We start from the raw sequence: 12,523 nt of genomic DNA, 5'->3' as shown, positions 1-12,523 counted from the left end.
AAGCAATTCGACTGACATCAATAAAGCCGGGAAAATACACTGTTCACAGAAACTCTTCATCTGTGAGTCTATGAGCTACGTGGGTGCAGGGTCAGCAAGTGGGCGTTCTTGTGGCCACTTATATCTGCATAACTTATCACCATATAAACGCTGTAACCCGTATATTCGACATGTGGGCGGGAAGGGGGGAACCTATGACCCCAAACCTTCTGTTTCTCTGGCCTGACATGACATTTGGCATATTCACGGCTCAAATGACAATTGCTGTAAACTACAAAATGGGCCCTGCATGATTCCTTTACTGGTATCAAAGCCCCTTTCCAGATTCCTGACTGGTTTATTCCACTTGCAAAACCGTAGCCAAGCAAGTCGTGTGCTGCCAGAGTGGAAGCTCCCATGTGGAAACCCCTGGCAAAGTTATTCAGCTGGAAGAGGCAAGAAAACGTGAGGAGGAGGAGGAGGAAGAGAGAGGTGGATGAGGGGTACAGCAGGCATTTTTATATGCAACTATTCTCTATCAGAAAAGATTACCTTTGGGGGAAATAGTAGCTCAGACAAAATGTCAATGCCGACAAGTAGTTAGGTCGAGGTCAAGTATGACCTCAGTCTTTCGCTAACCTTAACCAAGGGAGTTCTGATTTCTAAACATAACCATAACCAACGCTTACTCTTACTTACCATCACAGTCTTTTCCTAACATAAACCCTGTGATTTTAGGTGCCTAAGCTTTAACATACCACAAGAATATTTACTTGCTATGAGCCGCTATTACAGGAACATCAACTGAAAACATTATCAGTCTCAAATCTGGGAGCGTTGTCTGATACATTTAAGAAAAATACTCATCGAGGCGTTGTTTTTCTGTAGAAGATGGTAGAGAATGACCAGTGTATTGGCTGTGGTGGATTTCCTTCATGATTCTTAATTAGATTAGTTAAGTTTTTTACTAGTTTCTTTTTTAATATTACGATTGCCAGTGAGGTTTACGGTTCAAAAATGACTAATTGTCTTGTATTTGCTGTCATCTTTCATAAGAAAGTTCCTTGTTCAACTATAAAACATCCTCCTTCCGACACACCTTCATCACATCTAAACAGAAATGTGCTTATGTCATTATGTTCATGTTCGAGAATAAGGGCTGACATATCATTAAATAGACTTACAGCTCCTATAAAATACAAATGTATAGGACAGACAGGTTACAGGAGCTCTCCGGAGTTAGACATGATTCCCAGCCTCCCAGCCAGTCAGTCCCAAACATAATGCATTAGGGACACTGCATTGGCCCTGTGTGCACTCTCTGTGATAGAGACCCACAATGCAGAGGGGTATGTGCACATCTTGTATTCATGAGTGCAGGTCCCCTTTGGCTCTTGTTCATATAAGCTAGTCCTAATAAATGTCAGGTGTGAAAAGAACTGAATTGAATGCATGTTCCTCTTGTTTTCTCCCCTTTACCTGTGATGCACTGTATTTCAAATATACTGTTTCATTTAGAGGTGTAAATATGGTTTCGCCACTGTACAGCCATACCCTGCAGCTTTGCTTTTATGCATACAAGTCACTAGTTTTAATAGGTGCAGTGTTGATGCTGATGAGGACTCATGTCGGTTGTAGCTTGAGATAAAAGGATAAACAAAGCCCCTTTTCTCCTCTCTTGAGGTGGGACTAGTGGTTAGATTACTCACTCAACCCAGCCATTTCTTTTTCCCCACACATTTCAATACAAAATCTTCTGATAGTCAGATACAATGCAATACTGGTTAAAAAAAAGAGAAGAGATATTAGAAGGAGGCGGGGGCCATTTGGCACCTGACTTTCTGAAAACAATGCAACACTGGAGTGAAATTCAGCCAGGCTTGAAACTGGGGAATCAATAGCAGACTACATTAGTTGCTTTGGCATAGACCCTACTAACAAAATGGAAGGATCAATGCCAAACTGCATGCCTTCTCTGTGTTTATCCTCATTTCTATCATTATCAAGCTGAACCATGTGCTCTTACAAAAAAAAAAAGAAATAAATAAATAAAAGGCAAAGTGAAGAATTTCTACCACTCATATAAGTTGACCTCAATCTCACAATAATGACAAGCACCGGGACCATCGTGTCGACCGCAGCGCAGGTGGAGTGAGGAAATAATAGTTGAAATATTCTCAGAAATGTTCACATATAAGAAACTGAAATCCTTTTGAATTCAGCAATTATCTTCAAAGTTGATCACAGCAGGCATTGGTGCAAACATGAATGAAAGACACACACTGGGAGAAATATGACAGACACAGAGCTGACCTGTTATCAGTCATATTTTGCTAGTCTGTCTGCACAGGACGGGGGCACTAAGGAGCTTTGCACCGAGCTGCAGCACACTGGGAGCTTAGCTATATGTCAGGGAGAATAAATAAACCTGTGTTTGTGTTTTCTAAGCAGCAACCCCCCCCCCCTCCCCAAAAAAAAACCTCCCCCCATCTTGCCACCACCACCGCCACCACTGCTGCCCCCCCCTCATTCACCCACTCCCATTTACAGCCACGCTGTTGCTTTGAAGCACAGTCAGCTCCCGGAGAGATATCAGTACGGAATATTAAATGAGCGAACACCATCACTCATTAAAAAGGGAAACATTTCATGAAACAAACCCCCTTTTGTATCAAATGCTAACCAAGCCGACTCTCAGCACGCACCATCCTCAAAGGCAGAGTGAGGAGACAGGAGAGAGAGGAAAGGGAAGAAGAGAGATAGATAGAGGGAGGTGGGCTGTGTGTGTGTGTGTGTGTGTGTGTGTGTGGGGAATAGAAGGGGCGGGGGGGCGCCCAAGTTTGTGGAAAGTACAAGAAAAAAAAATGTAAAGTTCTGGCAGGAGATCAGCTCTGAGCCTAGTGAAAGCCCCAACACTGTGTCACAATGAGGGAAATTTTGATGGTACTTTGATTCCAAACATTTCCGTAACGAGAGATTCAAACGGGCTGCGAATTTTTAAAAAAAATGTTCGATACTTTCATCAAATGTGTTCTGCAAGCTAATACTACGTTTCAGCTTCATCCCTGGAGGGTGTTTATCAGCGGATGGCGTGTGCAGTGGGTGAGCTGGAAGGCTTGTAATGGGATTGACAGATAGGATTTTTGAAGGTGGGTACGGATGTTTTCAGTCAGAAGTTGGGGGGGGAAGTTTTTGATGACCTGTTTGAGGTCATAAATTTAGAAAGATGTCAGAGTTGATTTCATTAGTTACATAAAAACACAAAAAGTCTCTAATGAAACCAAGACTTTAAGTAGCTCTTTCAAGTACCCAATGCAAAAGTAGAAGAAACTCCATTAGACATTATTGAATAATGAATGAAATAGCATTACTACTGCAAAGAACCGCATCAAAATTACAGTGTTGTCAGTGAGGAATCTCCATCAAATATTTAATTTAAGGCCTATATTGGCCCAATATACCTCAGCCAACTGATATATGGATGTGATCCAGGACAGTAACAGGCAGAGCTGTGGGCTGGTCTCTTGTCAGTAGACTGCACAAGTCAGCACAAATTTCAACTGAGTCAAAATGCAAAAAATAAAAATTGCAACAGCATCAACTAGTCCACCGAGTCTCAAAATGAATCATAGTCCACCAAAACTAGCTCACAAAGTAAAACCAAGAGTGAAATACAGAAGTGTTTACATGATGACTACAATGAGTTCACAGAAAATGTGACAAAACCTCAAAGCTGATCACATTAATAATCATATGACAGAAATTACCCTGTATTTTTGGTGGTTTTGTTGTAGCACTGGTATCACTTATGATATCATTTTCCCCTTCATCCTCAGACTCAGCAGGATGTTCTCTGTCCTGTTATCAGGACTTCTTTGCTCTTTAATGGAGGCACATCAGCCCAGCTGCCTGTTGTAAATTGACTTGTTCAGGCAGTCACACAGGGGGGTGGGAGCGGCACTGATCAGATCTGCTTTATTTTTTTTTAAAAGGCATACAGCCTTAGTGGGAAGAGCAGGAATTATCCACTCTCTCAGTCCCAGATCAGCCCGTGACTAAATGCCCCAGTTGTACACCCAGACACTATGAGCAAAGAATGGTACTCATTTATGGTTTCTTTCTTTAAACTGCATTAAAAAAAACATTAAAATTACCCGTTCAAAATGTTCCCTTCACGCAGCAGCTCAAAAATAACAAGGAAATAGATGTACATCCTGTAAAAAAAAAATAAATATGACTTGCTCCAGTTCGCTCCGATGACATTACAGGTAGTAACTATAGTAACTGAGCACGAAGGGAGAAATAACGCAAAGAAGCTCAACAAGTCATTGGCAAGCCAAGACAGTGTCACATATAAACAGACAAAATCAAAATCCATCCAACATGTGAGATTATTTACTTTCTTCAGAGAAGATTTACATCAACTCAGGAACCATAATAAGCCTTCCCTCAGATGCTGGAACAGCCATCTGACAAATGGCAAAGAAAATGGAACAAGTGTAGTCAGTCAATGCCATACTCGTTCTCAAGAGCAGAACAGGAATTTTACCATTTAATCCCTTGACAAGGATCTGCTAAATAGAAAGAAAAAGACTCGACAGATTAATGCCAAATCAGAAAAGCTCAGGGCGAGATTTGATCCCCTTTATTGATTTCCTTTTTCCTTACTTTGCTGATTCTGCGATTTGAGTTGAAACACAGGAGAATTTCAAGGATTTAAAGCATAAAACTGCAGCTGCAGCTTGCTGATAAACGTGTTTTCCATCCCGATCCAACATGGTGACTGTCTGGTGTGAAGAAGGCAAAGGAGCAAGAGGAGGACTCTTCTTCTTCACTGCCGCTATGCACCAAAATAACAACCAAATAGCAGCATCAGAGTGAAAACACTGCATAAGCTACAAGCTATCTGGTAACCTTAGAAAGCCAGTGTCTGGAACAAACATTACTTCCCCATGCCCTAAAATAGCTTCATCACAGAGTCATGCAGGGGGAAGCTGTAGGCTCCTTCACTTGAGGCCTTGAAACATTCATTTATTTCTTATCAAGACTAAAATCCTGTATATAAACTACACATTCCAAACATGTAGAGGTGAACTTAATTCAACATTTATTCACTCTTTAATACTATTTGTGCAGTCTTCCGCACGCAGAGAACACTCCATTTTGTCATAACCTTTCCATTATTTAGGTTCAGTGCTTATCATCATGTTTTATTCAACTATTTTGTGATATGCAGCCTTTATGCAGAGACCACTGGGGCTGGAAATGTTCATGGTGAAATTACAAAGAAAGCTGAGAATGGGCCTCTTGGTTCAACTGCGGTGGTGTATGGAGCAAAACTTACTGTAGCTAATTCAAATAATTTGCCAAAGAACAGAAAAATCACTTGTTTGAGAGCAGTTCCTGAAATTAATAGAGGGCCACTCCATTTCAAGAATCATGGCAAAAAAAAGAAAAGAATCCACACTTTACAGAGACATTTCGTGCAGTGTTTCGAGATGGATTTGCCGAAGATTGACAGCAGAGCCGAAATGAGCTAAATGTTCAAAAAGATGAAGTTGAGTGGCCGAGTGCCTCCATTAGTTCCTGTGGCAAAAGTGAAGCTTAATCTCCTGTCAACTCCCCTCAAGCTAGTCTCCCAGGACCGAGCTCTCTCGCCCATCCATCACCTCAGCGGGGACCAAAAGGAGACTCCCCAAAGGAATGAGGATCAGAGCAATTTGCATTCACACTCCAACCATCAAGACCCAACAATCCCATAGCGACTCTCTCCGTTTCACTGTATCGCAACTGTCATCCGAATGAATTGCAAACTGCCGTGAACTAGCAATTACAGTTTTCTTCAAAAGAGACACAAAAAAAAATAAATAAAATGAGCAAAGGCAAAATGCTAATTACACTGTTCCAAAGGGGCTACGACCCATCTGAGGAAACATTTCCCTGCCTGTTTCAGTGCTCCACATCAAACATCCATTACATCAATCTTTATGAACATGCCAGCGACTGTCCTGCGACCCCCTGACCGTCCAGTCAGTCAATCAATCAATCAGTCTGACTGAAGCATGTGGAATTTCATACACAGAGACAGACTTCAATGTGCTTCAAATGAGTCTGAACAACAAATACACGCCGCAGCAGCACAGCATGTGACTGTTTGTCATGAGCCGAAATGAACTGCTGTGTCTCAGGCTTCGGTGACGAGCTTGTGCATAGAAATCAGGCAGTTAGCTGCGCAATTAACCCTAAAGAGTTTCAACAATAAAGCTGTCGATCAAAAACGGAACAGGAAACATCACCTGCGGTTCGTTATCTCTCAGGAGATGTCACGTGAGAATCGAACAGCGGATCTGTGTTTTCTTCTATATTCTTTTCTGCGGCGGCGCACTGCTAAAATTTCACACAATCACTAATCCGATCAGTGGGTTACTAATGATATTCACTCGCACCCTACGTTAGAATTGTTTTGAGTCATCCACTAGTGCATCAAATCCCAGAATCCCTCCCTCTCTTCATTCTTCAAAGGACATCTACATGAAAGGTACTGTTAAGAGTAATGGAGCTCCTTTAAGGAATAGGGCAGCGTATAATGTGTGGTTGTGCGAGCGGCAGAAAAGTGACGTTGAATGCGAGCGGAGCAGAGGAAAAGGTTAACAGTGAGTTGTCAGTCTGGCAGTAAATGTACAGTACAGGCTACAGTGTGTCAGTTAATAAATGCTGCAGCTTCTCAAAACCAAGAAAAGTCTCGTCTGTTGTTTCATTAACTGCTGGAAAAGTTAAAAGGGGTTAGCTCCAAAGTTAGTGACAACAGCCTAACCTGATCAGGCTCACTTAAGGTGGACTGACCTTTAAGGTGGACCAGCTATTCTCATTTTAGTGTAAATCTCAGCCGCTCCTAAACAGAGAACGGAGAAATGTCTGACTGCTGAGTCTCTCTCAAGTTTTCAACCTAAGGGGAAACACTGGGCAAATACACACATTTAAAGGTCAGGGACACACAAAATAATGCAGCTGTTTTGTTATATTGGTAGTAGTGAGGGACTTTATCACATATTGGGATAAAAATACTCATGATAATTCAATCATGGTGAATTCCCAGTATTGGGATAGTCATGAATATCCTCAATGAGTTGTCAATGCATCATGTGTCCTATGATGCAATAAAAATATTTGTTTCTTCACAAAAGGTAAGGTTAAGTAATTCCAGTATGTTTCAAGAGCCACTTTAAGAGTTTTAAGCATATTTTGGTGATTACCAGGGTCAATATCAATTAGATATCATTAATCACAATTATTTTTGCCGGGATAATTGTGACATGAAATTCATTTCGTCCCATGCCTGATTATTAGAGAAGCTTACTACCATAACATTTAAGAGTAATTCATATAAAAAGACTCAATGAAATGACTGACAGAACAGAACAACTGGGGTTTCCAACAGAATGAGCTTTAGCTTGCATGCTGCCAAGTTATAACAAAAAATGTAATTCACAGCTACATAAATTCCTATCCTGAATATGGCACATTCAAAAGTTGATTCTCATCCACCATTCGGTGTTCATTTCCCAACTGTTTAAGCCAACTAAGATGAAGTATTAGGGCTGGAAAATCTCCTTATCCCACCACTGAGAGCGATATCTATATGTGCTTCATACAGCACCAGGACCAGATGATGGAGCCAAGCCATAAACAACCACCTGGTTGCTAACTCAATTCACACTCAATTAAATATCAATCTGGAATACTGGAGAGACCCAGCTCTAATATAAGGAAGCAGGAACAGAGCTGATGTTATTATTCACAGATCTATTATTCTCAGTGTTCCTTTTATTTGATAATCTATTTGGCGAGCTACTCCGAACATTTTCCCGTTTAGAATTTTTGGCACTCGTGTGTTTTTAACAAATGTTTATTACCATGACAAGCACAAATGGCTCTCCCTGATGAATAACTGCAACAGGGTTTGCTGCTACTTGCATTTGTTAAGGCTATCCCCACTTGTTTGTGCCTGGGTAATGAGGGTAGAGTCTGGAACATGTTGTATATCAATTAGGCCATCAAAGGCAGTGGGCATTTATGACATCGCCCTTTAACCTCAGGGTGAAAAACCAAATTCTTGTTTTTGCATGTCAAAAGAAATGGATCCAAACAACAGCTGAAATAAAAAAAAATAAAAAAAATCAAAGACTTTTCTTCCATAAAGATGTCTGAAAGAATGAATTATGCAGTCATTTTGGTTTAAAATAAACTTCTGCACAATAATAATAATAAAAAAGCAGAAAAACAGCAGAGTGTACTCATAAGGTGTCTAATTAGGCTTAGAAAAAAAACCTCCTGTTTTACTTAAATAAGATGTTAGCGCAATTGTTGAGACATTTTCCACTCCCTTGATTGAACAGCTTCAAAAGATTTCCTACGTGAATCCCAAGGGAACCAGTTAATCCTGATCTTCTCCACAAGCAAAGGGATCATCTCAGTGTAAATCAGACAGGGCTTTTGATCAAAGTATTCAATCAGTCTTAAACACATGACGCCATAAGGAGCCTCACAGCGAACAAGGTCAACATCTTAGTTGTTCTCGAGCTCGAAGGAGGTGAAGAAAAATAAAAAAAATAAAAAAAACAGCCCAGATGTGCTAAAGTATTTGACTAGAAAATACTTTTTAGACCTATTAGACACACTAATGGAGATAAAAAGCGCTTTAAAAAACAATAGTGGGACAATGACAGTTAACATTACATTAAATAAAGATGTACATACTGAAGTCAGACAGAGAAAATGAGGCCATTCAAAACATGATCTGACAATTCTTGACCACACTTGACCCTGCCTCCATTCCTTTTCTTAAAATAGGGCCACCTACAAACTTTACCAGTCCAAGATGTAAACAAACCAGTAAACTCTCAGTAAAGCCTTAAAACCCCTGTGCATAATGGATCACAAACACACACACACACACACACACAAACACACACAAACACACGGGCGTGTATATACATGGTGCTTTGTTTGTTGGCTCGTTTAGTTTAGCAATTACAAGGTTGTCAATATAACCAGAATACTGATGCTCCTTCCAATAAGAGTCAAACACACGTATTAACTATGCGTTTAAATAATTAGTCCCACTTTGGGAAGCTTTAATGTCAAGATGATCAATGTCAAATTATCACTCCATTTATCAACTGCCAGTACTTCCCTCAACATCTCATCCTCCACCCAAAACACACACACACACACACACACACACACACACACTCTGCCTCAAAAAAAATCTATTATGTATTCAGGTGAATTACTCAGTAGGCTATATACATACATATATATATTTCTAAGTGTGACTGCAGCCAATTCTATAACAGACAAATGTCAACATATCCTGAGTCTTTATTATTGAATATTAAACCGGCAGAGGCATGTTAATTTAATTCACAGTGTAGATAGAATAAGGGATTTGGACATAATGAGTCATTCAGTTTAAATTATTTACTATATTCAACTAACAGACGGGAGAGCTGAGAATAACAGGCCACAGGTTTCAATTATTATTCAAGGGCACTCTGTGGCTCCGAGTTGCCATTAAATGAGATATTGGAAAACTTGGGGGAGAGAGTGCTGGCCTACACGGTTCGCACACATCGCCATCTGCCTGCTGCCTGGGTAAATTCATATTTTGCAGCCAAATAAGTATTCTGCAGCCGTTTTGTGAGGGCTGGATTCTAAGACTGAAACATTTTTTTTTCTCCCCCCCAGTTTCGTCTCACTCATTTGCACATCTTATTGCACAAACATAAACCAGACAATTAAATCGATCCACCCAATCATGCGTAAATCAAGTCTGTGTCATTGCAAAAAAAAAAACATCATGCAGCACACTGTCACATAGACACTACTGGATCAGGGAGGTGATGATAAGGTGATTGAATAAGGCAGATAGCTCTCTCTCCCTGCTGAAGTCTATTTCTGCGGGCTTACCTTGGATGTGCAGCGCCAACAGGAGTATCCATATCCCCACACACATCGCCATGGCCTCAACTATCCGGATCTTCTCTGGAGAGTGGATGGATAGGACTCACTCGAAACGACAAAGACCAAGCATGCAACTTCTGCAAATCCCACTTCGTCCCGAACTAGTCTACCTCCCTCACTGAGCAGTAGGAGACTTTGGCAAAACTAGAGGATCGGTGGTGCGCCTCTCCGTACCAAAGCATCAATTTCACGTCTGTGGTGATTCCCTTTGCACTAAGTAGAACCTGGCCGGGTTCCCAAAAAAAATGAGATCCAAGAGGCTGCGGGTTTTGCTGCGTTTAGATGATGGGAGTCTTTTTAAGAAACAGCAAAACGAGGAGAGAAAGGAGAGTTGTGTTTTTTTTTTTAATCAAAGGAGCTCTTCTAGTTTAACCATAGCCTTTGTTGCTCCATCCACTGCAGCGGCTGCAGAACTCTCTCTCTCTCTCCCCCCCTTCCAGTACTGTGGATCAGAGGTAATGTGGGCGGGAGGTCCTCGATCGATGCTGCGCTGGGAAGTTTCCAACACTTGGAAGAGTTCTCCGGGGAAACGTCGCCTTTTATTCTTCCGTGTGCGAGATTGACACAGCACCTAAGTTAACATCTGCTGGCACCGTCCCTCTTTTAGTTCCTTAAGTTCCCCCCCGTTCTCCCTTCTCTGCAGCCAGGGCCAGTACCGGAGAGATCAGCACACCAGGCCGGCGAAGTTGTTGGAACTCTAGAAATGGTGGGATGCGCCCCCCTCCTTTTTCTTTTTTGGATGAAATACAGTGTAGCTTTATCCCGCTTTGCGCACCGCCCCGCTGATCAGCCACCACAGTGTGCTGCTGACTATCGCTCCGCTTTGGAAGAGATCTGGATCGGGTGACGTTGAGCAAGGGAGGAGCCTGGATTGTCCTGCAAAAAAGCAAATGCATCGCTAGGGGAAAAAAAAAAAAAAAACTACAGCAGCCTGATAGCCCCCTAGGTAGTGACTCTCAAACTTTTCTTGTACGTGAGGGCTCTTTAATATGACACGTTTGGAGCAGACGGCGATAAAAATTTTGCGTAAAGGAAGAAACAGTTTCAGGAAGATAGTCGTGTGTCGCTGCGAGGGGACTGGGTGGGGATGTGGGAAGAGGACAATAACAATCTGTACAGTCATGCTGAAGTTAAGAACTGTGATGAAATACTACGGATGTGTTGAAACCCCTTCAAGGGCCCACGGAGCTATCGGAACCTTTGAGAACTGCGTTTCTGTCTGAAGGCAAAAGATAAATGAGATTCATAACCAAAACAAAAACGTCATTAGTGACTTAAACAAATGGTTGTTAAAAGCACCTCAAGCTGAAAAAGCTGCCTGGACCCCCCACTATAGTCACTAATCCAAGAGAAGGCAATGTATCTTTAAAAAATATAACTATCACAACATGAAAAAATGATATTTAAACGTTTCCCCCAATTTGGAATGGACACAATAAAATAAAATGTAATGAACTTATAACAAAAATGAACTTAAGGTGGGGATATCTATTCTCTCTGTGAGGTAATGTTTTCTAATTTGAAAATGGAAAATTACTCCAGAGTAGCAGAAAACAAAAAAGAAACCATGCAAATACACAGACACTTTTCCCTTTCCTTCCTTCCTTCCTTCCTCCCCACTCCTCACACAGCTCATCCTTTCCAGCAACCAACCAGGTTAAGGGCTGTGAAGGTACTGGCTGTGAATGAATGGGAGGATGAATGTGATATAACACTTCCCTCTTGTGGACAGTAGTTCTTCAGATAATTACAAAAGGACCAACCAGCTTAATACTGCTTTCATCAAAAATTTGAGTTGACTGTGTTGTTTTTAGTTTGTGGCTAAACTCCTGTTCCTTGTCATGAAAAACACCAGAGAATTATCTGCTGAACAGCAAGAGAAATTACCTGCCATGATAAAAGAGCACTGGGCCAATTGGTTATTAGGGTCAGTGTAGTATTTGGGGCACAGCAACATAAATCATACTATATAAGGTGGAAAACCACATGCAACATATACTATCCTTCCTAAGCAGCAGTTAATAAACATGCCTACAACCCAGACGAGTGCATTTGTACTGGGAGCATACAGATTAACTCAAGACTTGACATTTTGTTTTGTCAAATACAAAGCTTTGAAGAAAAATGAAAGTGCTGCTGCTTGAAATTCTGCACGCTTATCCCAAAGTAATGGTTTTAGCAAAATGGAATCATGTCAGCTGAATTTACTATGTAGTTTGCGACAGAAATGTATTACTGTCTATTGACAAGGCACACATAGCAACTGGAAATTCATGAGTATCACACGAGATAGCAGGACTGTTTCCAGAACTATGAATAAAATATACAGTATGAATTAATAATGTCAATTTTGCATTATGTTTTACCATTTGGAAGATAATCGCTTTACTTCATAAACCTTGAAAGGTCAGAGCAGCAGCAGCCTTAAGGTATTTCGAGATGGGTAGTAGTCTAAATCTGATAGATTTGGAAAATTTGGACAGGAGGAAGGTACCATAAAATCCTCTCCTTCAAGGACGAC

At 41.1% G+C, this 12,523-nt stretch overlaps 1 protein-coding gene across 4 annotated transcripts in view; it reads right to left on the bottom strand.

Annotated features, from left to right (window-relative positions):
- Positions 1 to 11,013, bottom strand: part of nectin1b (nectin cell adhesion molecule 1b) — a 154,211-nt gene extending 143,198 nt beyond the window's left edge. For 2 of the 4 annotated variants that reach the window (XM_067595290.1, XM_067595289.1), the window contains exon 1: positions 9,949 to 11,009. In XM_067595290.1, the coding sequence (XP_067451391.1) occupies positions 9,949 to 10,000 (52 nt within the window). In that variant the 5' untranslated portion in view covers positions 10,001 to 11,009. Of the gene's footprint in view, positions 1 to 9,948 lie in introns of all 4 variants that reach the window. The other 2 variants (XM_067595287.1, XM_067595288.1) reach the window with 2 other exon arrangements.
- Between the last annotated feature and the right edge of the window lie 1,510 nt (positions 11,014 to 12,523).

This window comes from Thunnus thynnus, chromosome 7 (assembly GCF_963924715.1).
Source record: "Thunnus thynnus chromosome 7, fThuThy2.1, whole genome shotgun sequence".
Classification (NCBI taxonomy): domain Eukaryota; kingdom Metazoa; phylum Chordata; class Actinopteri; order Scombriformes; family Scombridae; genus Thunnus; species Thunnus thynnus.
This window is presented reverse-complemented; position numbering and strand designations above follow the sequence as displayed.